The sequence below is a fragment of the Mirounga angustirostris genome, unplaced genomic scaffold (genome assembly GCF_029215605.1).
Source record: "Mirounga angustirostris isolate CCGP_5_RB_7025 unplaced genomic scaffold, mMirAng1.0.hap1 SCAF_13, whole genome shotgun sequence".
Classification (NCBI taxonomy): Eukaryota; Metazoa; Chordata; class Mammalia; order Carnivora; family Phocidae; genus Mirounga; species Mirounga angustirostris.
The window spans coordinates 64,813,539-64,840,859 of record NW_026991721.1 but is presented as its reverse complement, the minus strand read 5'-3'; the positions used below and the strand labels follow the sequence as shown (position 1 = coordinate 64,840,859).

The following is a 27,321-nucleotide window of genomic DNA, read 5'->3' as shown; positions in this document are numbered from 1 at the left end:
GGGGACGGGAACTCTTCACAGTGGAAACTCAGTCTTTACCCAGAGGGACAGGGCCCTGGATGGCCCCTGAGCCCCTTTCTCTGACGCTTCCCTGCTGGGTCCCCAGATCCCTTGAGCAAGGTGGGAAGACAGCGGGCAGCTCAGTGCCACCAGGTGGTGGGGGCTGGAATAAGTTGGGCAGTTGCAGGCCAGCTCCTCGGGGTGGGTCTGGCCCCCTCCCGATGGAGCTAGCTGATCCTGGGTCTCTGTCTGGCTTACCTTGCTTCTCCCTATTCCCCACTGGGCTAGGACCCATCCTCTGGAGATGGGTCATATTGGTGTTGGCCTGCTACCCTATCTGGGGAATCTTGCTATTTTCTGTACGTGTTAAAAAAAAAAACAACTGAAAGGTGATAAACATCCAGAAAAGTTCATGGAACATATATTGGCAGTTTTCAATGCTTGAAAGAGAACCCTGAGGTAACCAGCACCCAAGAGAGAAGCAGAACGTTGTGAGTACCCTTGAAATGCCCCCTCCCTCTCTGCATTCCGTTCACAAACCTCTCGCACCCAGCAAAGATAACCACTATCTGGACTTTCTATTTTATTATATTTTGAAAAGATTTTATTTATTTGACAGAAGGGGGAGAGAGAGAGCACAAGCAGGGGGAGCAGTAGGCAGAGGGAGAAGCAGGCTCCCCACTGAGCAAGGAGCCCGATGTGGGACTCCATCCTAGGACCCCGGAATCATGGCCTGAGCCAAAGGCAGACACTTAACCGACTGAGCCACCCAGGTGCCCCAACATATGTACCTTTAAAGAGCAGATTTTAGTTTTGCCTGTTTTCATGCTTTATATCAGTGTGATCGTGCTACGTGTATTCTTTTGTGATTTTCTTACTCCAAATTATGTTTATAGGATTCATCTATGTTGTGTGAGCTGTTCACTTTTGTAAACAACTTTGAGGTGTCATTTGTCTTATTGAGAGAGAACTATCATTATCCAGCTCTACTTTTCTAGTTCTTCAGGAATAAGTGCTTCTCCATTTGTCGTCAATTTATGGTCCATCTTCAGTGCCTTGAAGTGGTCGTGTTGGATCCTCGTGTCCAGTTTTATACTTGCTTTATTTGCGGAAAAGAATCACTGACTTCTTCATGCTGCAGTACCTAGAAGTCCTTTCCCTGACTTCTCAGTTCATTTTTTGTCATTGTTGGGTATTAACCCATGGTCTGATGATACTCCAACGCATCTAGTCTGGTAGGATGCGCAGTCCAGGCTCGGCTGCCGTGGCTAGTGTTGGGCTAGTTTCCTGGTGTATGGACACGTAACCTATAAGCGAGGTTACTGCATCAGCTGGTGTATTAGTTTCCTGCTGCTGTTAACAAATTATCATGGGTTTGGTGGCTTAACACAACCCAAATTTGTTATCTTAGAGTTCTAAAGGTCACAGTCCAAAGTGGGCTGCACTGGGATAAAATCAGGGCATCCGCAGGGCTGCAATCTCTTCTGGAGACTCCAGGGAGCATCAGTTTTCTTGCCTTTTCTAGCTGCTAAGGGCTAGCTTCAAGAAGCCTGCATTCTTTGGCTTGTAATCCCTTCTATCCGCAAAGCCAGTGATGGCTGTTTGAGTCTTTCTCATGCTGCATCACGCCGACACTGGGTCTTGTGCTTCCCTTGTGATTATGCCGGAACCCTCCAGATGCTCTAAGATCCTCAACTTAATCACATTTGCAAAGTCCCTTTTGCCATGTAAGGTCACATATTGTCAGGTTCTGGGGATGAGGATGGGAGCATTTTGGGGGCCATCCTTCTGCCTACCATTGAAGGTAGTGCAAATCCTTGACTGTATTACGTAAAGACAAACTACTCTTCAAAAATGGTTATGTTTATATTAACACCAGCAGTTTCTGTTGCTCCATATCATTGCTAACACTTGATATCATCAGTTTTGCCACTGTCTGGTCTGCACACTATTCTCAGTGAATGGGGGCAAGAAATGGAACTGTTTTTGCTATTTCCAGCCGCTAGCCAAGGCCTTCCCCAAATGAACTGATCACTTGGACCTCAGCTCCTATTACCTGCCTGGAATTTTTAGCATTGCTTAAAATCTGGCCCCAACTTTTCAACTTTTTAAATTGTAGATATTCCATCAGCCTGCTGGCTGATAGGCAGGCTCCATTCCTGGCGAGTACTAGATTTCTCCTGAGTCTGCACTTGGCTATAATGCCGGAGTCTTAACCATATTCAGCGAGGAGTCTACTTGAATAATAATGGGGTAGGCGTGTGCACTGGAAGACAGGCGGGGTGATGTCCTAAATAGCCACCAGCTTTATGCCAGGATTTCAACTGCTTCATTGGCCGTGAACATGGTGCTAACACTTGGCCTACTAAAAGTTGATGAAGCCCGGGCAGCCAAGTCATCTGGGATGCACACCCGGCTCCCAGGAGATTTCAAGGTACGATGGAGCTTTGAATGTCAAACAGCATGGCAGAGAGTGCACTTTCCTGAGCTTAAAATCCTTTGCCATGAAAAATGCCTCCACCACAGCCAATCTGATTTTGAGACACCCTCAAAGAATTACCCACATTGGCATCTTTTGTAAAGTCTGTAGCATTTACTATCGAATCTCACTTCCCAGGTAGAGGTGCAGAAACCAGAGGGGATGCTGGGGTATATACCTCTTACTAAGTACAATTTCACACAGGCCGGTTCAGTTCTCCTTTACGCACTGGAAATTTTCAGCATGGGGTGATGCCCAGTGTAACAACAAATAAAACAGATGCGTTTTTCCATTGCCATGGGTCAGGAAGTTTCATATTAAGCAGTTCAGTCAGTAATTGTACAAGAAATGTCCTCTGAATCCTGAAATATCCCTATAGGTTAATTGATCCTGGGAGAACGGTCTGTTCTGAGGGAAATAAACGTCGGACAGTGGATGTATGGGGGGAGTAATACTTCTGGTCCATGACCAGGAAGTTTCATATTAAACGGCTCAAGAACGTGGAAAGAGAAACGCTGGCCAGAACTCTCCCACTGTCTCTCTTACTCTGAAGCAGGGTGTTCGTCATCTGGCCACAGGGCTCCAAGTCCATTCCTGATGGCATCAGGATGGCCAGAGTGACCTTGGCCCCAGAGGGCCCCTAGAAGGACGCCAACCTTGCTAGAGGCCCTCGGTAGTGACCAGATGCTTAGAACAGGTGACAGTAAGTGAGAATAAGGGATTGGCTTTTGTTGGCTAGAGCCAAGTTAGCGAGGTCTGTGATGAGGCATGACATGGGGACCCAGCCCGTCTCTTCACGATCCACCTCTCCCCTCTGGTTTTCCTGCTTTCCCCTCCAGCTTCAAGTAAAAGCATTCCCACAAGATACTGTCCTTAACCTTTTTCTTCTCTCTGCATGCTTTCCTATTGTTGGTCTTCCACTAAGTGGAAGATTTCCAATTACATAACCGCAGCCCTGATCTTTTCCCCAAACTCCAGTTCTGCTTGGTCAAGACCTCGGCTTCCTAAAGCTGACATCCTCATGTCCCCTACCAAGCTTGCTTTTCTTCCCGGGTTCCCCAGTGTTGCTGACAGTGCCCCACAGCTACATATCTGTTCTTCACACTGCTTTCCAAAGGATCTCTCTGGAACAGAGCTCTGATCACGTCACTTGCCTGCTTAAGAACCTTCCATGTCGGGTGCCTGGGTGGCTCAGTTGGTTAAATGTCTGCCTTAGGCTCAGGTCACGATCTCAGGGCCCTGGGATCGAGCCCCGAGTCAGGCTCCCTGCTCAGCGGGGAACCTTCTTCTCCCTCTCCTTCTGCCACTCCCCACCCCGCTCGTGCTCGCTCGCTCTCTCCCTTTCTCTCTCTCTCTCTCTCTCGATCTCTCAAACAAACAAAATCTTAAAAAAAAAAAAAAAAAAAAAAAAAGAAGCTTCCATGTCTCCTACTGCCTAGAGAATAAAGTCCAAACTTTCTGCCTTGGTATCAAGTCTGTCTAGGACCTAAACCAGCTCGCTTCATCCTCACCAAGCACTATTCAATTCGTACTCTTAATATTCCAGCCAAATAGGTAACTGCTTACATTCCTTATCAAGTACCAGGCTTGATAAGGCTTGATTCAGGACACTGAATCCTGTCATGTGCATGTGTCTCGGAGTTCCATTCTTATAGACATGAAAAGTAGGCTCAGAGATGGTGGGTAAGTTGCTGGAGGCCACACAGCTGGTAGGGTGGGGACTGGATCCAGGGCCGTCAGCAGCTTAGCCACACCCTCTGCCCTCTCACAAGCAGAGCCCCTCCCCCTTTCCCAGGCGGGACTTGTGCTCACACTGTCCTCCTGTCTGGGGTGCTGGCTCCTCCCTCCCGATGGCCAAATACAAAAGCCCTGTCTGACCTTCCTGGTTTAGCCCCAGGGCCGCCATCTCCATCAAACCGTCCTCTGCCCAGACCCAAGTGATGGCCCCTCCATTCTCTCGCTCTCTTAGCGTTACCTCTTTTTTTTTTTTTTAAAGATTTTATTTATTTATTTGAGAGAGAATGAGAGAGAGCACATGAGACGGGGGAGGGTCAGAGGGAGAAGCAGACTCCCTGCCGAGCAGGGAGCCCGATGCGGGACTCGATCCAGGGACTCCAGGATCATGACCTGAGCCGAAGGCAGTCGCTTAACCGACTGAGCCACCCAGGCGCCCAGCGCTACCTCTTTCAATGGCAGTTGTCACCACTGTCATTCTGTTGTGGTTACTGGGGGCATCTTTTCTCTCCCCTGAGGGTGGCAAGTGCCTTGAGGTCAGGAACAGCCCACCCCTCTTGGCATATCACCATTGATGGGGCCGTGCGCCCCTAGACAGCGCATGCCCCCCTCGATGTGGAGGTGTGGGAGGCTCAGCAATGGGGAGGGAACACACCCCATCCCTACTTGTCCACTTCCTTTAAACAACTAGGAAAGTGCAAGCAAAAGGGCCCACGGCTGGAAAACAGAATATTATCTGTGACACAGTGTTGACTCACCAGTGCTGATAAAATGGAATATTTCAGTCAGTAAGTCAATAATCATCCGTACCAAGAAGACTCCCAGGAGAGACAAGGCTCACAAATGCACACAGCTCCAAGTGTGAGCATGGGAGCGCTGCTTGAGCAGTCTGTTCCTTGTGCATTTTTATTCAGTCTTACATTTGCATTCCGAACCCAGCAAATCAGGCCTCCTCTTTGGGCGGAGTTGGAGTGAGCAAAGAACAGGAGAGGCAATTATGCTCTGAGCAGAGCTGCCGGTGAGGACTCCTGCATCTCCCCCTGCCTGGCCGGGATACAGCTATGTGACAGGTCAGCACCCTGTCCAGTGACCGAAAGATCTGGAAACTGGGCACAGGGCAGTTCCTGTGGCCCCTCTGCGATCCCATGAGTGGGATCTTTACTTGCAGTTCACAAAGGATCTCTAGGACTGAGCAGCTTCGCCCTGTCCCACCTTCCCTGACGCAAAGAAGCTTTCAGAGAAGAAACCCTTGCCCTGATGTCAAACATGGGGCTTGCCCTGTGCCCTGAACACCCATGTGCAGGGACAGGGTCTCTCAGTCCTGTCACAAACCCAGGAAAGAGCAAAGTACCTTCTGGCCGTGGCTTTGGCTTTTCCAATCCCCCGTCTTGCATGAGCTCAAAGGCAAAGGAGACATTCAAGACCTGGAAAGAGAAATGTGCCAGTGTCATTGTGCCCAGATTCCTGGACGCTTGGGGCTCCCAGCCCCTGACCCTGGGAAGCGAAGGAGCCAGCACTACAGCCAGAGGGGCAGAGGCTGAGTAAAAACGGGGCCCTAATGTGAAGGAGAAACGAAGCTACCAGGATGGGCAGGCTGTGTGAAGTGCAGCCTGGCCGGACCCAGCTGGCTGTTGGTGAAACGTTCCCGGAGAAGTTCAAGATCTTCTTCCTGGCCTACTGTGTTCCCGCGTCAACTGCCAGGACTTTAAACTTAGGGACATGAGTGTGCACAGTTGAAAGGATCAGATGGCAAGACATGGTCAAGAGGCAGAGAGCGGCTTCTGCTTTGGACCAGATGTCCTTTGTCTAGCAGGCAGGCTGGGGCAGCCCGGGAGAGGCATCAGAAGTAGGCTGGGGGTGAGCCTCCGGTCTGGCCAGCCTTGCGGCCACCTTCCTTGTCCTGTCTGGGGAGAGATGAGGCTGGCCTGTGTACCTGGCCGGAAGCGTATGGCTAGGGGGCCAGGGCCAGACGGCAAAGGGAAGGGAGAGCTGTTCACGATGCTCAGGGGTCTGCAGGTGGCTCCTTCCCAGCTCAGCTGTTCATCAGAACAGGCCCCACATCCCACTGCCGAAGACTCGGGGCAGCTGGGGAGCCCTTACCTTTTCCCTGCATGGCCCTAGCAGAGGTGTGGGTGGGTGAGTTGGTGGGACACGCGGCCGGGGGGCCTCCCTTGATGTCCCCTCCCCTTACCTTCTGTTCAAAGCTGTCCGGGGTCAGGAAGAAGCTGTGCAGGGGCACGAAGTAGCCCTCGAGGAGCCCCATGAGCAGCACCAGGTACACCCCATCTGCAAACTGGAGGGAGAAGGTCAGGTGAAGGCACTGGGTCCCAGAGACCCCCAGGCAAGCCCTATCCAGGGGGCTCGTCAGTCACCATGTCAGTGCCCCAAAGGCTACATCCCCAGGCAGGCTGCTGGCCAGGGGTGAGGGGCGGTGGCCTGAGGCAGGAAGGTCCGCTTTGCAGCAGGCCCGCCCCACATCTGGCTTGTCCCCCACGGGAGCCACCACCCACGGTCCTGGTTTCAGCTGATTCAGCATGTACTGAGCACTGACCATGTACCCAGCCCTGAGTGGCATGGGGACCAGAGAGACAGGTGAGGCACGGCCCCTGCCCTTGAGGAGCTCCAGTTGGGTGGGGAGATGGATGTGGAGGAAAGGCAGCAGCTACTCTGATGGAGGGAAGCACGTTGGCCTGTGTGACCGTGACAGAGGTTCCTCACCCCACTGAAGATGACAGGGAAGGCTTCTGGAGGTGGCTCTGCCCGAATGGAGAGCTGAGGGGTGAGCAGGAGTAGCTAAGGTGGGGCAGAGGGAGGCCGGCAAGGGGGTCCAAGGCCTATGGCCCAGTGACAGAGAAAGAAGTCTAGTGTTTTGTAGGCCTGGGCAGTCTCCTGTCTCACCTCTTACTTTATTACTGTTTGAGAGACAGCATGGTGTAGCTGGTGCGAATGTGGGCTCTAGAGCTAGGCCTCCAGCTGTCCTACTTTCCAGCTGGGTGACTTGAGAAAGTTACGTAACTTCTCTGTGCCTCATTTTTCTCATCTGTGAAGTGGGGATGATGATAGTGTAGTACCTACTCTATAGGGTTATCGGGATGATAGACCAATTAATATGTGCACAGTGCCTAGAACACCGTCTAGCATTTAGGCAACACTTACTAAATCTTAACTATTGCTATTACTATCTGGGAAGACAGCAAAGCAATCAGGATACAACTCCCTGGCTCTTGTTGACAAAGAACAACTGTATGCTGAGGGCCACAGCAAGAGGCTTAGAGCCTGGTCCCTTCCATCAAGGGCAGTTGGGAACCTGGTCTGAGGGACAGTAGATTCCTGGGCTAAGTGGGAGGTGCAGGTCTTCTGCTGACAGGGGGTGTGGGCAAGGAGAGTGTGTGCTGGGCAAGTGGGGTGGGCTTTGTGGTGGCAGTGGGGGCCTCTGGGCTGGGAGACATTTGGGATGAACTGGTATTCCCAGAGGTGGAGGCTGGCCTGAACAAAGATCTAGAGGTCAGATGCATACTTGAAATTAGAGAACGTTTTAAAGGAGGTGGGGGCCCCCAAATCTTTGTGGGCATAAATCCAAGTTGCTAAAGAGTTAAGAGGTCAAAGTTCTTGGAATCATCTCAAGGAACTTAAAACTAGACAGAATTGCCTAGAACATGGACTGGACCATGAGCTGAACTCTGCTGGGTGACCCGGCTGGTGGGCCTGTGACTCAGCCTTTATGATTGGTGTACTGCTTGGCCTTGAACTTGACTTAGGAACAGCTTCCTCCCTTCATCCTTCCAGCTGGCCTTCAATTCCAGTGGGGAGAGCCCAAGCCTGACTCATCCCAGGAGTCAAGGAGAGCAGACCCCAGCATCTGTGTCAGAATCAAGGCCCTCCCACGGAACGAGTCAACTGGGCCTCTTTTTGGTGGTGGCTGGAAGGGACTGAGAATGAAAGAATCCAATCTGTCTACTCATGGGAGGACCCTGGGTTAGGGTCAGGGTTACTCAGAACTCTGAGTGCCACTGACCTAGACCATTCCCATCCCTGACCGCTGGTTCTGATGACTCGGTGGTTGAACCTGCAGACCGACCCCAATCATGCCTGGCAGAGGCTCCCTCTCCCACCACTCCTTACCCATGAAAACTGAAGTGGGAATCGCAGACTCATGCTAGCTCTCTCAAGGGCACCTCACTTTTCCAAAGGGTACCCTGTCTCCCAAATGAGTAGATAAAGCTCACTTTATAGAGTACAGACACCGAACAGTCAGGGAGAGCTCAGTGACAGACCTGGGAATTGCCTTACACGTAACAGGAGATGCCCATGTCCTCAAAAGAAAACCATACTTACGAAGTTCATTGCAGATGAAAGGGGGTTGGGAAATAGGGTGCGTTATACAGTCTTAAAGTATCTCCTGATAATGATTAGTTATAAGGGTGGGGGAAGCTTTACAGTAGAGAAATCTGGTGGAGACTAACCAAGTGACCAAAGTTACTGTCACCAGTAATGGGCCTAATGGACAAAGTGCCTGAGAAGAGCACAGTGTTACTGGGGTTGGAACCGTCACTGTAAATGCATAACTTGAATCTAATCATGAGGGGAAAAAATTGAGAGACAGCCTATGAACCTAGTGACCTGCACTCTTCAAAAATGTCAATGTCATGCAAAAAAAAAAACAAACGGCTGAGGATTTGCTCCATATTAAAAAGAGACTAAAGAGACAGGACCATTAGAAGCAGCTTGAGAATATTACAACACCTGTGTTTCTTTGACTCAGATGCTGTTGTCAAAAGTAGTCAAATATCCATGATTTTATGTGGTTCAACCTAAATAGATGAACATCTTGACGTTATAGTTGCTTGAATGTGGTAATTGTAATGTGATTATTTAAGAGCATACTTGTTCTTAGAGATGTTTGCTGAAGTATTTAGGGGTGGAGGGAGAGAAATAGACCCTGAATGTGGTCAGATGCTAACAATTGGTTTATGTAGGTGAAGAGTATATGGATGTTCATGAGAATATTCTTGCAACTTTTCAAAATAAAAAATTAGAAAAAAAAAATCAGCATTCCAGGCAGTTCACCCCTCTGAGCAGAACAGAATGCCCCTCCCTCCTGGGAGAGCTTCAGGATCAGTATGGATCAGTATGGAAAGCCATCCTGGCTGTGCGGGGGTGAGGTACTTGGAACAGTGGCTGCACTCAGGTCTGTCACCCACCTGGGTTTCCAGTTCTGTGACCTCCAGGTTCAGTTTATTCAGGTGCTTGTTCACAAAAGTGATGAGTGTCTAAAAGAGAACCACACGCCAGGCATGAAGATGGAGACTCCTGCCAGTGTCAGACCCTGAAGGCCACCTCTGTGACTCTACTGTGAGGACAAGGACCAGTGTGATAACAGGACGAGGCCCAGCTGAGGGTGCTAGCAGGGATCACTGCTGAGCTGAGAAGGAACAGCCTATGAGGCTCTTCTGCAAAGCTCCTTGAGTTCCCAGGAAAGGACAGCCCCAGGGTTTGTGATCCCATGTACTATGTGACTTGAATAGCCAGTTTCAGGGCTGTGAAAGGGGCAGGAAGTCCCGAGAGGGCAGAATGATAGGTGCAGTGTCCTAGTCCAGGCCTGGGAGGGGGTGGCAGAGAAGAAATGACCTCCCCGCGTCCCTCCTTCCAGACCTTCCCAGGGGCAGGTGCATGTGCCCTGGGGAGGAGTGAGGGAGGAGGCCTGGTTGGCCAAGGGTTCAGTGTGGATGGGAAGGCAGGGTGCTCATAGTCTCAGAACCCCCAGGAGACACTGTCCTCCTGATAGGAGGAGGGGGTGGACAAGGTATCCAGTGGGAACGAGAATGTAAAGTGTACATCACTTACTCAGAGTGGGAAAGCCCCGAGTTTGCAGAGAGCAGGTGAGGACGCCAGTTTCAGGAAGCATGCAAGCTACCGGCGTGGGTTCTTAATGTTTGGCTGCATCTCGCTCCCCTCCCTCCCAGGCACCTCTTGCTCACCTTTTTCACTACATTGAGTTTGTCTGGTGCGTGGTCGAACAAGGTGTCAAAGGCATCACGTTCTGGAGAAACAGGAAAAGGTAAAGTGGAGCAAAGACCAGCTTCCTGGTGGGGAAGCCCCCCCCCCGCCCCCCTAGGGCCCTGCCAAGGTGGCCATACTGTCAGCTACAGGCAGGAATTCTTCAGTGCATGAAACAATGCTGGGACTCGGGAAGTGGGGCTTGGGGCAGAGACTCTGGATTGACTCTTAGCTTAGGGGCTTTCTCTGTTTCTCTCTCTTTCTCTCTCTCCACTTTCCACATTAACCCTCTTTTGGGCTGGGGTTGGGGGGCTCTGTTGGACAGTTTGACTTGGTGACTGGTCCTTTCTCTTCACTATTTATATCCATTACATCATGATTTGTCACAGGTCTAAAGTGTTTCTGAAGCTTTTTGGAGGCAGAATGTTTTCCAAACGTCAAATCACCTCACCCCCTAATTTTCAAACCCAGGACAGCCACGGCAAACCTCGTGGTAGAGTGCACGGATGATGGGATTGGGAGCCTGGGAGCTCTGGGATAGAATGTGTGCTCTTGCTCTTGAGTGATCTAGTCACTTCAACCCTTGCGCCTCAGTTTCCTCTTCTGTCAAATGCCATCTGTAAACAAAACCTCCCCCAGGAGTGTTATGAGGATGAAAGACAAGAATGTATGTGCATGCGTTCTGTAAACTTTGAAGCGTCTGCTGATCTGAGTTCATTAGCATATTTCAAACATTATCCATAGTAAATATGGGATCGTTGAAAGTAGCAAAGCTGTGCCCCCGGCCCCCTGTTTTCCTTGCTGTAGCCCCCAGGCTCTTTGAACTCAGAGGTGAAATAGTGGATAGGATCGGAGGCAGGGAATGAGAAGAATGTCCAGGAGGGACGTGGGCCTGGGAAGCTTGGTGGTCCTGGGGCCTGCCTTTTCCTGCTCTTGCACCGATGAGTAAATCTGGGACTGCCAGAGGGGTGACTGAGGTCTCGAACATTCACAGACTGTATAAACAAATGCAAAGTTCTGGGAAACTGGAGCAGTATGACGTGTGATGAGGAAAGAGGGGTAAGAGGGCTTCTAGAAGGGCCAGACTGAGGGGGAGAGTGGACTGTCCCGAGTGTGTACGTCCACCCCTTTACTTCCACAACACACTTAGAGCACGACTGTCCCGCCGATGTCCAGGGCCCATCCCGAGCCCAGCAATGCCAGTGGTCTGGTTACTGATGGGAGGACTGTGCCGCTCTGGCTCGTTTTCCTCTTCCCACCGGTAAGCCAACCCTCCCTACTAAGCCGCCCTGTCACCAGGCTGGTGCAGACACACATGCAGGAAGCAGGCCGAGTGCCTGTTCTTCCCAGCTGCTGCAGAATTAACTAGACCCCTGTGGCAGCCACCAGCACCAGAGGATAATCTTATGCAACTCACCATGCCTTCCGGAGAGAGCCCTGCAGGAAAAGGAGAAAGAAAACAGTATGAGTCTTCTCTCTCCGTCCTTCACTGAAGAGCCCACAAAGCTGCTTTCCTTGGCATTTTATTCTGCACTAAGTCTCCAATTGTCTGTCACCTCTACCCCATGACCACCTGTTTCTTCCCTCTGCTCTAGAGATATGCTGGTGTTCGCACAAAGCCTGGTATAAATGATACTTTCAGGACTATTTCTTGCTCTACGTAAAATCCCACTGTTGCTTACAGTTGAGAAGGAATATCGGACTTGGGGTTGCAACATGCCCAACCATTGCACCGTCTGGGCTGCTGTGGGCATCTGCCTAGGGACATCGGCGTTGTCTTTCTCCTGTTTATTCTGTGATTCCCGCCAAACTGCACCTGCCGTTGACTCAAAATCGGTTTCTCAAAGAGGGCAGGAATTGCAACCATACTCATAGTGGTGAAGCAGCAAAGTACTAACAGCACAAGCATTAGAACAGACTACTTAGGTTTAAATCCCACAGAGCCACTTGCTTGCTGTGTGATCTTGGGCAAGCTACAGAACCTCTCTGGGCTCCAGGTCTCTTATCTCTAAAACAAGGATGATAACGTAACTACCTCAGTAGGATGTTGTGAGCATTACATGATTTAATATGTAGAAAGATTTTAGTGTAATTCCTAGTATATAATAAGTGCTCAATACATTTTTTTTCCTATATGTTTTTGGTTCTTATCATATTGGTTTATTGCAACTGTACATCTATCACCTACTAAATGATAACTTGGGGGTAGTGTACTGGAAAGAATAATGAACTTGGAGTTAACTGTTGGAGAGCCCAAGGACAGCTGCTTTTCCACCTTGGGATGGGGTCTTAGGAGGTGTAGGCATTGCTTTGTGTATTTATTATGAGTACCAATAGATATAAAAGTGCTTCATAAACTGTTATGTGTTGCCATTGTTAGGAGTCGACCTCCACCTTCATGTCTGTGTGGCAAGATGGCAGAGGGAGACCACAGGAAGCATGACAGGCAGCTGACTCATTACTCTGCAAACCTAAACTTCCATGTCCCCTGGTTCAGGAGTTTCTCACAGGCCACGTTCCTCTCAGGTATGTCTTTCTCTTCTCCAGAATGTGAAAGAACAGGCGTGGACAAGCCCAGCAAAGGGTGGGGGTGTGGGGCAGGGCTGAGCCAGGGGGCGTGAGCGACATGTCACAGGACCCAGGCCAGGGAAGTAGTGTGCCTTGTGGATCAGGTGCCCTCTTGACTTCCAAGACTAGCCCCCAGAGTGACATGGAGGCTGCCTGACAGGCTCTCTGCGGGCCATAAGCTGGGCATCTTGGGAAGGGCCACTGCCCCTCTCTGCCCTACCCTGGTCCTGTTGAAGCCAAAAGCACATTGTGGTTCAGACAGGCCACACCGGGGACCTCCCTCAGCCACCACTGGGGAAGCCAGCTGCCTAGAGATTGGGCAAGACTTGGAAGGCATGGGTCAGCTGTGAATCCTCACCACCACTCTGGTTACACAAATGCTCCCCACTTCAGATACAGAAACCAAGGTCTGAACAAGTGGCAGAGCCTGGATTTGAACTCAAGTCAGGCTGGCTTAGAGGTCTCTGCTCTTTCCACTTCGCTGTTGTTCAAGATAATATAGAAGAAAGTTGGGGCAGCAGGGGATGCTGAAAATGTCCTTTGCCTGTGGCCGGGGCTCAGGCCTGCCCGATGATCTCAAGACCCTTGCCCCCAGCGTCCTGCTTTTTCTACCTCAGAACAAACTTCGTTTCCCCACGGCAAACCTCTTACATATTCTGAGATTCCAACTGCTTAACGGAAATGAAAAAAACACAAAACACCAACCCACTGCTCTGAGGTAGAAAAGGGCTTTCTGGGTCATGGCATGTGACCAAATACATCAGATTCAGAAAAGGAAGAAAAACGTCCTTTTGAAGGTTCACACTTTAAATTCAACCCCATGTTTATGGCATGACGATTTCATGCTGGTTGGCTTTTTTGGGCACACTTTTTCCTGGAGTGCCACAAAATTAGAATTTTTCAATCACGGCTAATTCTCTCTCCCCACGTCCCCACCCAAGTTTGTATCTTAAGCATTGAGAGGCATGTTTTGAATGCATGGAAAAGGCTAAACTATAATCATTGGCTGAAGTCTAATCCCTCTTGCAATCCCAATAAATGAAAACTAAATATCAGCAAATGGATGAATTTCGGAGAAACATCTGTGTTCCATTAGAGAATCGCTGGCAACAATGGTGTTGACATACTCTGTGTTACCAGTTATTTCCTCTTGGATTTGCCGAGACTGGAGGATTCCTTCTCGTTTCTGAAACAGGGGTGGGGAGGCGGGCGGGGAGGAGGAGAGAAAAATATTCTTTAGAAAAATACAAAAAACTGATAAGCATTCCTGATATTGAGAAAGTTACTGGTGTTTAAGAAATGAAACCCAGAGAAGAGATCGTGCCAGAAGCAAAACGAGGCCCCTGATTTCCTGGGACTGGACCATACCATTCATGCTTAAGGGCAATTAGTGTTTATTCCAAGCAAGTTGGCTGTTTCTTGGACGGTGAAATCTTTTCTTTCTTTATTGGAAGACATTTTTGCTGGAAGCAAACTGCCTCCTGGAGTAATCCACAGTAAACCGAATGGAAATGAAGGCCAGGGTGTGTCTGCCCTCCAGCTGGGGCCACAGAGGGTAGGGAAGAAACACATTTAGCGGTGGGGCTGGGGGAGAGGACAGAAGCCAACTGGGAGAATTTAAACAGAGGGAGAGTTTTCGGTTTTGTTTTTGTTTTTAAGGGATAAATAGGGGAGCTTTTCTGTGAGCTGTACGGTCCTGAGGTAACTGGCTTATTCTCTGAGAAAAGAGCACTAAGCACTCTGGAGGCCCTCACGCCTACCCACCCACTCAGCCACTCATCCATCGGTCTGTCCATCCATCATCTGTCCACCTCCTCCCATCAATTTATCTTCTTTCTTTATTTCATGAGTCAGTGTCTTCTCTGTACAAGAACTTATGTTGGACTGACAGCAAACACTGTGGAACGTCTGACCTAACTTCTGACCTTGAGTAAAATGGGGTAGATGAAACAGGTAGGTGAGAAAGATTGCCAAGAAACAGTCCGGGTTTATGCCTGATGGCGCCGCTCGATTATTACAGCAGGATTCCCTGTTCACTCTCAGAAGTGTCACGTGTCATCAATTATGCGGTCACCCCAGGCAGACAGGACGTGCTGAATGTGGGACAGAAGCAGGCACTTTCGTGGGGATGGTTGGGGACCCCTTCCAAGGGGAGGGTGTCCTTGAGCTAGAACTTGGCAGGACACAGAGGATTTGGCTGGACACAGAGGAGAGGATATTCCAACAGAAGGGATGGCCCCAGTGAAAAGGCAGGTCAGGAGAGCACAAACGTGTCCGGGAGGATGTTTGGAGGGCTGGTGGCTGCCCTTAGTCGGTGGAGAGTCAACTGCGTGCCGGTCTGGAGTTTAAACCTCATTGTGTGGGGATGGGAGCCAGTAAAGGAGTGCTGGGGCTCAGGAAGACCTTCTGATAGGTGTGGGGAGGGAGATCCATTTCATCAGGTTTCTATAGTCCATTCCCAGACACCTAAACGACAGTAGTTTGGGGATGGCAAGCGGTTGTCAGGGCAAGTTCATCTACAAAGGCGGAGAAGAGTGTCCAGAAGGAGCCTCCAAGCCTTAGCATTTCAGCTGAAACCTGCCTTCTTGCCCTTCTGCCCAAACTTCCAGAACCTTCTCTTCTAGTCCCAGTAGCCACAGAAACGAGAGTCCTTGCAAAATGCTTTTATGGAAGGAAAGGTAGAGCTGGATAAAGGCCAAGAATATATCTGCACTAGATTAGGAAGAACAGATTATCAAAGTAAAAAAGAAAAATGATATCATTTAAAAGGGATCCAGTAAGGATAAATCAAGACTTTTTCCCAGTTCAGCTTCAACATGTGTATAATTTTCACATGGGGCTAATGGAATTTGTGTCCTTGTCTTGTGAGGTTCTTCACGGACATAAAAACTCATCTTCAACTTCTTGCAGAATTCATTGCTTTTGTATAGAATAGAAGGGAAATCTGGGTTAAATAACCCCTCACGCAGCATCCAGATTCCACCTTGATCTCTTATTTGTTGCCTCAAGAACTCTCTCTGTGGTTTAGTCAGTGTCTTCTGACTAATTCTGAGTCCTGCTTCTGTTCCTGTTTAAGTTGACAAAGGAAGACACCCCATAAAACCTGACACGCATAGGTGCCGTTCTGTGTTACCTTGCCCTCTTTTTACCCTCATGCTAACAAAATGGTCCGCAGAGAAATGAAACCGACAACAGCTTTCTAATGACCTGTAACTGAGCTCAAAATAAGGCGTGAAACGTGGGCTTGCAGTTTCATGCCACTGTTTCAAGAGGATTCTACCCCCTAATCTTGAATCAGAGTCTTAAAAAATATAATGAAATGAATTTATACGTTATTGACTGGTGAAAACAACACAGTAGGGATGGTTTGGATTCACTGGTAAGATGCTTGTACCAGGAGGATCTGGGCTGGTCACATATCCATGACAGACACAAAATGCTTGCCACAGTTGAGTGCTCAATACATGAGACCAGCTCATTTCTTTTAGCTGCACTTAGCCTCTGAACCACACACATTCTCACCCCCTCTGACCCTCTCTTCATCCTCTCTCTCTGCTCCTTAGGTGTAGTCTTGTCTCCTGGCAGGCAGGGCCAAGATGACCATTCCTATTATCCCCTTGATGTTTAGCAAGTTAAGTTCTCAGAAGGTATGGAAGAAATCCTTTATTACCAGGGCATGGCCGAGCAGCTGATCGAGGAGCACCCTCACAACCTCCTCCCCTTCACTAACATCTGATCCCTGAAAGCTCAGCTTTTGTCCTGGAGACTTGGCCTGGTGGGGTCAGGCAAAGCCTACCAGCCCTCAGGACTCTTCCTCACCAAGGGATGGTAGCGCCGCCACCATATTGTTCTCTTCTCCAGAACCCTGGCTAACCAGAGAGCTACTTATTAGGGGAGTTCTCCCTTGCAGCATGTTTACTTGAAAAGAACAGAAACAAGCAAACAGAATGCTGACCTTTCCTAGATGGGCATAGAGTTGGAAAATGAAATTGAATTTGAGTATGTAATGGGGTTAGGAGCAGAGTGAGAGAGTCACAAGGAAAGAGCACACCCTCATTGTGGAAATTATACAGCCATATGTGAGTGGAAATTCCATCCAACAGTCTGGAAAAGATGACCTGAGATCCCAGCCATGCTTCTGTGGGCAGGTGAAAAGCAGCAGTGCCCTGAACACAGGCACGGCCTGTCAGGGGCTCGCTCTCAAACACACACGCACCCATGCACGCAGCCCTTCACATGCACGGGTGTCTGTCTCTTCCCAATATCTGTGCCTCATTTGTTTAACCAAAAAATGACTCTCCATGGCTTGCAGGGTTTACACACACGGATACACCTTTCCTCCTGATCCTACTGCACACACTTCACAGACCTACACACCTCACACCCTCGAATATACAGGACACAGACACCCTCCTGACGACAACATGTAAACCCCAGGCATATGCCCCACACAAGGCTAGCCCATACTCAAGTATCCTTTGCCCAATAACTGATTGCTGCCCACATGCATCAGGCAGTGCACTCACATGCCTTCCAACATAGAGCATATCAAGGATACTCAGCATTCATCCCACTATCCTTGTAATAAGCTCCCCAGGCTGCCTTAGCTCCCTTACGAACTCAGCCTTTATCCCTCTCTAAGGGCGCAGATGTTTGTCATGCTGTCTCACCTGGACCACAACCACTTGGATGGAGACATGATCTGGGAGTCGGATTGGTGCCCGGAAATACTGGGACAGAGCAACCAGCAGATGCAAGATGGCTACCAGGCTCTTGGCATGAACAGCTGAAATAAAAGATGATTTAAAAATTAGAGAATCTTCTTCCAGATCCTAGGCAAATATAAGCAGATATTCAAAATGTAGCAGTACCAACACCCAATGCACCTTCTATCCCCCACAGCCCCACATCCCCCCACTAAGGATCTCACAGGCCTCCCTGTTAGGCCCCCTCATTCTTGGCCAAGTCCCATGGAGCTGCTTCTTGGATCATGTGATTGTTGGATTTCCAATATAGTGCCTCTCCACTCTAATCCAAGTTTCCAGTAGGGCCCCTGACAACTGCTGAATTTTGAGATCAGATCAGCCCTCTGCCACCCCCATGTTTTTGTTCATTCTATTCTAATAACCATGAGCATGTCTGCTCTGCATCCTCTTTTCCTTCCCACTTGACTGTGAACTCTTTGGGTTATCACCACTCCTTGTGTCCCAAGGCTCTACCCAAAGCACGTCCTCAGTAAATGAACACTGAGTCAGGAACACTGGATCCTTTCCTTTGTTCAGGGCTTACAGTCCCTTGAGGAAGTCATGACATATCTAAAGGGCTTTGTTGCTCTTTTGAGTACTGTGTATGGTCAGCGTAGGCAGTGGCCCTTGGGGAATAGCGGGGAGAGGATGTTTATGACCCAACTAGCTTCTACAGCTACTGAGTAGCATGCTAGATGTTAAACCACTCGTACTAGAGAATGGTGAGCAACCACTGAGTTGTAGTTTTTGCAGCAGCTGAGAGGAGAAAAATGCTGTGACATAATGGGTACACATGGGGTCAGGCAGACTGGAGCTTCAGTTCTCAGTTGCTAAGCTCTGTATTGGTTTCCTGCCTACATGACCTTGGGGAGGCCATTGAAGGCCTCTGAGCCTCAATGTGCTCATCTTCACAAATGGGGATAACAGTCCTGTGCAGAAATACAAGCTGTAAGAATTTCTAGAGATAAGGAAAGCAAAGCTTCCAGCACATAGCAGGTACCTAGGAATGGTTGATTTTTTTTTTTTTTATTATAACTTAGGAGAAAATAGCTGGCACCTAGGCAATTCAGTCATATCAACACTCTCCTCTTTCTTTCTCCTAAAAGGAAAGATTCACCAGATACTTTACCTGCCTTCACAGTCCTATCAGCCTCATGGGCTCCTCCTTACAGAGGGGCACTTAAGGAAAGAACAAAACATGCTCATTTTGTGTACTTAGCACAAACTGGGCCCATTATTAGGGTGTCGCTCTGTCTGCCCTGGGATTGATGAATCTGCTTCAGCAGAAGCTTTAAGAAATCACCAAGAAAAGGAAATGACTCAGACATTCCTTGGGAACTCATTAGAGTTACTTGTTATCATTGCTGTTTCGAAGGTTTTCCACTGAGCAGCAGTCCCACAGCAACATAGAGTAGATGATCTGCTCCTAACTCAGCCTTCCAGAAGACATTTTTTAGTTCTGGGCTTTTGGGCATCGTCCAAAGTTTCACCTACATGACAGCCTCAGAAAAGGCTCCTGGCATGGGAGTGACCTACTGCCAAGGTGTGCTCGCTGCTGGGCAGAGGCATCACTGGGTTTGCCCGTCTGATCAGAACTGTCACACCATCAGTCCGGGCACCAAGGGCTGTAAGGACATTGGCTAACTCTCTCCCTTTTAATGACAAAACATGATGCTAGAGAAGGTGTGGTCGAAAAGGTGGTTCTTACACACTGGTGACCTGTACTTCATCCTGACTGTCTCACTAAGCAACACGGAGCTATCTTATATGCACCGTACAGATGCCAGTCTCTTCTGATGAGGGTTCTGTCCTCCTGGGAGTTTTTTCAAAAGAAGTGAATTACAGTTTCTCTCTCCCTCTTTCTCCCTCCCCGCCACACACTACATGTGCAAAGATGTTAATTATTATGTGATATATCATCATTAAAAAAATCTGGAAAACACCATGTCTAATAACCAGAGGATCGTTTAGACCAGTGGTTTTCAAAAGAAAATTTTTATTATGCAGAGAAACCCTTTGTTTAAAAGCCATTAGGCAAAACAGAGAAGAAAAAAAGTACAAGTGCTCTGGTCCCCAAGTCCTAACTGCAGCCCACCCACAGCTGCCTCTCTCTCCAGTGATGTCTGAGTTCCTCCTAGCAAATCATTAGGTTGGGCCAAGCATGGTTTAATGGTTTAATAATCACTGCCTTAATAAATTATGGTATACCCACATAACGGAATAGTTTCCATGCACTGAAGATCACTGTTGAAACAATGTAACTATAAATGTTAATAATGTAATGTTAAACAGAAACAATAGAAACAATGTAAATATATACACTTAATGGATATACAGATATAATACATGTATACATATACACACATATATGCACACACATACAGACATGCTTATGGCCAAGACTTGGAAAGGAACATTAAAAAAAACCGAAAACATGGTAGTTTCCTATTTCAAAATTTTCTTTAGGTTAAAGACACGTCATCCTCTCCCATTAAGACAAATCCTAACAACCTTTGCATATCTGGATACCCTCCTCATTGTCACCTGTGAGCATGTCTCCTGGTTTTCTCCCTGATGCTATACAGAATCTAGAACCACTGTGATCTTGCACTCGAGTCAAGATGGCAATGTGCAGATCTAGAGTAGGGCCAAGGCTGTACTGTATAAATTGGGCACTTACCCACTGTGCCGAGAGCTGAAAAACAATTTCAGAGGAGCTGCTGAGTTAGAAATAGTCCTCCAAATAGGAGTTGTTGTGGAAATATAAATTGGTGTCATTTTGGGGGGAGGCAATTTGACAATATGTATTATGACCTTAGAAATGTACATATACTTTGGCCCTAAAAATACCATTCCTAGGTATTTAGCCTGAAGAAGTAATTGTGGCTATGAGCGGAGAGAACTCATCAGGCTATATTGATAAGAGTGAAAAAAAAAAAATCTCAAAAATCCACCATTAATTAAATAGTTATGATATACCCATACAATGTCCTGTTACATAATGTTAAAAGTGACAGAGTATTTAATGATCTGTCAAGATATATATCTTCTAAACATACACAGACTGATTTCATCTTTGTAAAAATAAAATATATTTACATAAGTATGTATACACACATTTATCTATTTCTTACACACATACACACGCACAACTTGATGGAGTACACCACCAGGTGACAGTTCCCGTCTTTGGGTGGGCAGCTTAAAGGAACAGCATGTGCAGGCTTAGTGCAGAGGCTCCACGATCAGACTCTCTGCCTCTCATTCCTGGCCCCATCACTTACCACCCGTGTGGTGGATGACGATACTCCTTTAGCAAATATTACTGTGCTTAGTAATTGCCAGTCACTCTTCTAGATTTTGGGGATTTGGTAGTGAAGAGACAAAAATCCCTGACCTCATGAAGCTTACATAAATTGTTTCTTAACCTCGCTCTGCCTCTATTTTTCCATCTATAAAATGGGCATAATAGAATTTTTTTTTTTAAGATTTTTTATTCATTTATTTGAGAGAGAGAGAGAGAGAGAGTGAGAGAGACAGCACAGAGGGGGTAGGGTCAGAGGGAGAAGCAGATTCCCCGCTGAGCAGGGAGCCCGCTGAGCAGGGAGCCCGCTGCGGGACCCGATCCCAGGACTCCGGGATCATGACCTGAGCCAAAGGCAGTCGCTCAACCAACTGAGCCACCCAGGTGCCCAGGCATAATAGAATTCTTACCTTAGATGAGTGTGGATTATAAGGATCAAAAGATGTAAATTGCTTAGAATAGTACAAAGCATACAGAAAGCACTATAAATATGTTAGATCTTCATATTTAAATTTCTTTTATCTTTATAAAATTTAGTAATGAAAATTGTTGTGAATAGAACAGAAAAAAAGGGAAGATTTCCCTAAAGCACTAGATGAAGAGCCTTGTTAACTCATAGCTGTCCCTGACACCTTTATGCTGACTGGAAAGATGAAAAAATGTCAAACAGCCAGATAGGAGAACAGGAGGGACGGAACTTCTCCCTAGGAATTAGGCCCACCACATTCCTTATGGAAGAAGCTACTGCTGCTTGTAAACAGGCATCACAGGGAGCTCGCCACTGAGATAATCATCCCTCTGACCTAGTAATTCATCTCAGTTTTGGAAATCTATCTGACAGGAATAATTTAAGAGAAGCAAAAAGAGACACAACCTAAGACATTCGACTTGGCCCTATCGGATAGGAGCCATAGGCGAGCAAATGTCCTAATAGGATCAACGTCCACATAGAGTTTAAATCTACTATGGGATTATCTCCCCCATGAAATAGAAGCAAAAGTAAGTACAAAGACCACTTGGGAATATAGGAAATATCTAATATTAAGAGAAAGTAAAACACCAGAGTGTATGTGACTTCATCAAGTAAAAGTAGGCATGGATATGGACAGTAGTGGGCGAAAAATGGAAACAGCTAGATGAGAGTGAGAATACAGGGGATTATTTTCACATTTCCCTATAAGAAATGAAGGTAAATGCGAACCAAACAAATCATTAAAAGCCACTGAAGACAATGGTCCTGAAGTGGCTTTAAAAAGTTCCATTCTTCTGGGGCACCTGGGTGGCTCAATCAGTTTCAGTGTCTGATTCTTGGTTTCAGCTGAGGTCATGATCTCAGGGTTGTGAGATCGAGCCCCGGGTTGGGCTCTGAGCTCAGCACTGAGTCTGCTGGAGATTCTCTTCCTCTGCCTCTCCCCCCACTCTGCATGCGCTTGCACTCTCTCTCAAATAAATAAATAAAAATCTTTTTTTTATTTGTTAGGGTGAGTGAGAGAGAATATGAGTGAGGGGGGAGGGACAGAGGGAGAAGCAGACTCCCCACTAAGCAAGGAGCCTGATGTGGGGCTCGATCCCAGGACCCTGGGATCATGACCTGAGCCAAAGGCAGATACTTAACTGACTAAGCCACCCAGGTGCCCCTAAGTAAATCTTAAAAAAAAAAAAAAAACCCATTCTTCTATCTCAGTCTTTCCCAAACTGGATTCCCTGGTAAGTTAAAAGGTGTTTTGTTTTGTTTGGAGGGGTACATGGAGATGGTCCATATTCAGGGAGTAGGAAGTAGGATGAAATGAAACTAAGAAGGGGTCTTCATCAGAAGACTTTCTCATGACTGTTGTGGATTTCCAAAATGTAGATGCAGCTCCTACACAAGTGATCAGGTGCTCTCCCCTCCCCTCCCCTCCCCCCAACACTATTAGCATTCCCAGACCCTGGGGCAGCGTCCAGGGCCCAGGGCTTGGCCTCTCCTCCACCTGCTCTTGGGTGTTTCTGTCAGGCAGCAGACACCCTGTTCCAAGCACTGTGTGCTGTGCACGCAAAGATGTAATTATGCTGGGCGCCTGGGTGGCTCAGACGGTTGGGCATCTGCCTTCAGCTCAGGTCATGATCCCAGAGTCCTGGGATCGAGTCCCGCATCGGGCTCCCTGCTCCTTGGGAGCCTGCTTCTCCCTCTACTTCTCTCTCTCTCTCTCTGTCTCTCATGAATAAATAAATAAAATCTTAAAAAAAAAAAAAAGATGTAATTATGCTGCAGGAGGTACCTGGTATCTTGCCTCCAATGTCAGATGCTAGAAACTCGCTTAAGAGGTTGCGTCTGGCAGCTACTGGGTCTCTAAGTTGAGGGGTAAAGATTTCCTTTTCTTTCCCAAGTTGGAAAGGCATGTTTTGTTTTGTTTTTTTGGTTTTGGTGGGGAGGGAAGGTGTCCACTGTAAGTTGTATGAACTGGATACAGTAAGGTCTAGCACTTAACCCCGTAATGCTTAACAGCAGAGAACACAATCTAGATCATTCTATTAATCTGAATTCTTTTCATCTATTACAAAGAAGAAAATAACTTTAGACTCCCTCTGAGAAATCCGTTGTTGCTGCTGGATTCACCTGACTTGCTGATTTAACACGGATTCTGTTAGGGACTCATCGTGTCCACAGTAGACTGGCGGGCCCTTACGGCAGCAAAAGAATGGACAGTTTACACTTTCCCAGACCCTGGAGCTACACTCGCTGTGCAACCTGAATTTGAAAATCCCATTCCAGGGCCTGCAATCTCAGCCAGATCTTTGCTCCTTCTGGAAGATATGGGGCTGAGAGGAAGGGCATGGGCTTAAGAACAGAGCCAAGTCTTGTACCCTTGCTCCTCAGCTGCCTGAACGTAGGGATCCCCACATCCTGAAGCCTCTCTGAGCTGGAGACACAGCTTTCTCAAAAGGTTGTGCTGGGGCTCAGGAGGAGCTCATGATTGAGCTCCTCCTCCTCCCCATCTCCCATGAGCTTGCTACAATCAGCCTTTCACGGAAGGGCACACCGGACTTTGTTCTTTTCCCAGCAGCGCAGAGAAGTTCTCTAAGGAAGGGCATGTCTCGCTCAATGATAAATGGGTTTGCACCCCCCACCGTGGGCCTGCCAGCTTCCTGGATGGCTTCTTGGGGAAACCCTAGGGAGGGGACGACAGCCCCATCCTTCTTTGTAAAACTCACAGTCCACGTTCCACTTGATGCTCCTGGGAGGAAGTTTCAGAGTTTCGTTGATCTTCTCCAGGACAGTCTGCAGCTTTTGCTTCTGAGCAATCTCTGACTGGGTGACTTCAGCAACGTTCAGCTTCTCACTCTCAAGCTTCTCTGGGGTGACAAGGGGGAAAGAGAGCCACTGTTATCTCCACAGACAACCCCAACTCACACGCTTACTTGCTCATTCATTCCCTCACACGTACTCCTGCACTCACACATTCGCTCAGTCCACAAGGGTATACTGAGCACCTGCTATGTGAGGGACACTGCCCTCCCCTCATCTGATGGTGGTACTGGTGACACCAGGATTGTGAGAGCTTGTGACTGTGTCTTGAATGATAAGCTCCCAGGAGCACAGAAGTGGGGCATGTAACCCAGCCTGCCATAACTGAACTGAACATAACCCAGCCTGCCACCATTCTGGATTTTTCCTTCTTTTCAACTCTGCCTTCTCCAAGCATACTCTGGGCCCCGACTAGAAAGCCTTGTGTGCCTCCCCTGGGTCTTTTGCACACTTCTGTCTTGTGTATGTATGCATGTGTCATGCTGAATCACATTTATCTGTTCTAAGGACCTCCTTTCCTCTTAAACCCACCTGGACTGTAACTTATTTGATGTGTCCTGTTTCATGAATTCTAGGGCATACTTCCACCCTGCCCCCCCACACTTTAACATCCCTGAAATCAGTGTCTTCAAATTGATGACATTCTATAGTTGTGGTCAGCCAGGTGCAAGATAGGCGTTCTCACTGTTTCCTCGTGGGTGTAGTGTGGCCACTTCTATGTCTCAGTCAGCCTAGAAGAACACTTTCCAAAAGTAGGAAATAAAAATTCTAAGGAAAATGAAAGCTTTGGGTAATAGTAATTTAAATGATTTTTCTTTTTTTGAGTGGTACTTGTAAAATGGTATGTTTTAAAATCAATTGTTCTTGCATGCAGTGGCATAGCCCCATAATACTTACAGGCAAAACACAGTCTAATCACTTAATTGGTCTAAATTTTTATGTTAGAACAACTTTTGGATTTCTGAATGGGAAGTATCATCTGCTGTTGGATTCACCTAATCTACTCTCCACAACTCATTCAGGATTGATAGAATTGACACTCTGAAATAGGTTAAAATATCTTTTTCCTTCATTTTTAAGGACTACCCTCCAAAAGAATTAAACTTTATGTCAATGATCCCCTCGTTGCTTATATTATTTCTTTTATTTTTCAGTAGTTGTAGCTTATCCGGTCAAATATGCATTGGGTAATTCTTTGAAGAAATTCTGCAGGTTCTGTGGATTTAAGGATTCTTTTCTGTACCTGGATAGAAGGAGCTCAAGCTCTTCTCATCTGTGAAGGCCCGAGTGTTCTCCTTCTCTCCTCTTTAGTTGCTTATGGCCATCATTCTTTATTTCTAAATGTCAGGGATTTAATAAGCCTATACTTAATTGTCTTCCTCTTGATTGTTCGAACGTGAAGAGACCATGTGTGCTTTTTCCATTTTTAGGCTGTGAATTCTTGTCTTGGATCCTCTCCTACTGAAGAAATGACAAGCTGCTTGTATCTTATGTCGCAATCACAGTTTTGGTAGTTTGGTAGAGGCTGCCCAAAGTGCTAGGTTAAGGAAATTTCTGAAACCTTCTCTTGGCTAAGAGAAAAAGATCACCAGGTTAGGACAGTGATGAGTGTCTTGGGAGAATGCTTGGGGTGGGGATGAGGGGACGAGTGGCAGTGTCAGAACCACTCTCCAGCCAGCTCTATTGTGGTATATCATTGCCTGTGATTTTTCATATTTATAACCTTCTGCTGGCATTGGACTTCTTAGGTCTCTGAGTCTGTTTTCTAGCTCACTAACTTTTTTTTGCATTGTTGTCCATTCTGTTCTCATTTTTTTAAAAATAGGATTTTAGACATTACCTACTAGAACACTTAATTTTTTCTGTTTTTGCCAATATTTTTTAATTGTCACAATACTAACATTATAATGCTTTCTTCTTAAAATTAAAAATGTTCTGATTTTTAGCATCTGGCATTATTCAGGAGGAGACTTTTTATGGTTTGCTTATTTCTTTTGCATTACTAATTTTGGAGGAAATGTAATTCTGCTTTACTTTTTTTCTACTTTAGTTATGCTTTGGGTTTATTTTTTTGCTTTTTATTGGATATTTTACTTTAGGCACTGATGTTGGTATAACGTAGATTTGAGTAGATAGAATATCTGAAGTAACCTTTATTAATAGTTTTAGGTGTATCTTTTCATGTTCACACAGAGAGTTCTCTCTCTCATTCTCCTTTAATGAAAGTGAGATTACCGTGTATATATTTTTCTGCTACCTTTTTTTCCATTCAAACATATATCATGAGTATCTTTGTCAATATATATGGATATAATTCATTTTTGGGGTACCTTTTGACCACCTTTACCCACTCAGTCCACCCCCCAACCCCTTACCTCTGGTGACCACCACTCTCTTCTCTGTATCTATGAGCTTTTTTTTTTTTTTAAATAAAGATTCAACATACAAGTAAGATCATATGGTATTTCACTTAGCATAGTGCCCTCAAAGTCCATCTACATTGTTGTAAATGGCAAGATTTTATTCTTTCTTTATGACCAAATAATACTCCATATAAATATACATACACCATATCTTCTTTATCTATTCATCCATTGATAGACATTTAAGTTGTTTTCATATCTTGGCTATTGTAAATAATGCTACAGTGAACATAGGGATGCACATATCTTTCAAGTTAGCATTTTCATTTTCTTCTTTAGACAAATAACCAGAAGTAGAATCAGTGGATCATATGGTATTTTCATTTTTAATTTTTTAAAGAACCCCCATATTGTTTTCCACAATGGCTGCACCAATTTACATTCTTAGCAACAGTGCATGAAGGCTCCCTTTTCTCCACATCCTTGCCAATATTTCTTCTTTTTTTTTTTAATGTTTTATTTATTTATTCATGAGAGAGAATGAGAAAGAGAGAGGCAGAGGCAGAGGGAGAAGCAGGCTCCCCGCCAAGCAGGGAGCCCGATGTGGGACTCAATCCCAGGACCCTGGGATCATGACCTGAGCCGAAGGCAGACGCTTAACCATCTGAGCCACCCAGGCGCCCCGCCAATATTTCTTATTTCTTGTCATTCTGACACTAGCCATTCTGACTGGTGTTAGGTAGTATCTTATTGTGGTTTTGGTTTGCCTTTCTCCGATGATTGTTGTGCACCTTTTCATGTGCCTGTTAGCCATCTGAGTGTCTTCTCGGGAAAAGTATCTATTC

At 47.0% G+C, this 27,321-nt stretch overlaps 1 protein-coding gene and 1 long non-coding RNA gene across 3 annotated transcripts in view; one reads left to right on the top strand and one right to left on the bottom strand.

Annotated features, from left to right (window-relative positions):
- PARVA (parvin alpha) overlaps window positions 1-27,321 on the bottom strand; it is a 177,766-nt gene that overhangs the window by 5,778 nt on the left and 144,667 nt on the right. The window contains exons 5-12 of the mRNA XM_064577106.1: window positions 24,020-24,160; window positions 17,449-17,564; window positions 13,906-13,964; window positions 11,628-11,647; window positions 10,192-10,253; window positions 9,415-9,483; window positions 6,405-6,506; window positions 5,565-5,637 (exon numbers count right to left, since the gene is read on the bottom strand). Coding sequence (XP_064433176.1) covers window positions 5,565-5,637; window positions 6,405-6,506; window positions 9,415-9,483; window positions 10,192-10,253; window positions 11,628-11,647; window positions 13,906-13,964; window positions 17,449-17,564; window positions 24,020-24,160 — 642 coding nt within the window. The remainder of the gene's footprint in view (window positions 1-5,564; window positions 5,638-6,404; window positions 6,507-9,414; window positions 9,484-10,191; window positions 10,254-11,627; window positions 11,648-13,905; window positions 13,965-17,448; window positions 17,565-24,019; window positions 24,161-27,321) is intronic.
- Window positions 1-27,321, top strand: part of LOC135362393 (uncharacterized) — a 114,261-nt gene that overhangs the window by 16,627 nt on the left and 70,313 nt on the right. For both annotated transcript variants that reach the window (XR_010407017.1, XR_010407016.1), the window contains exon 2: window positions 12,591-12,736. This is a non-coding gene — a long non-coding RNA (uncharacterized LOC135362393). The remainder of the gene's footprint in view (window positions 1-12,590; window positions 12,737-27,321) is intronic.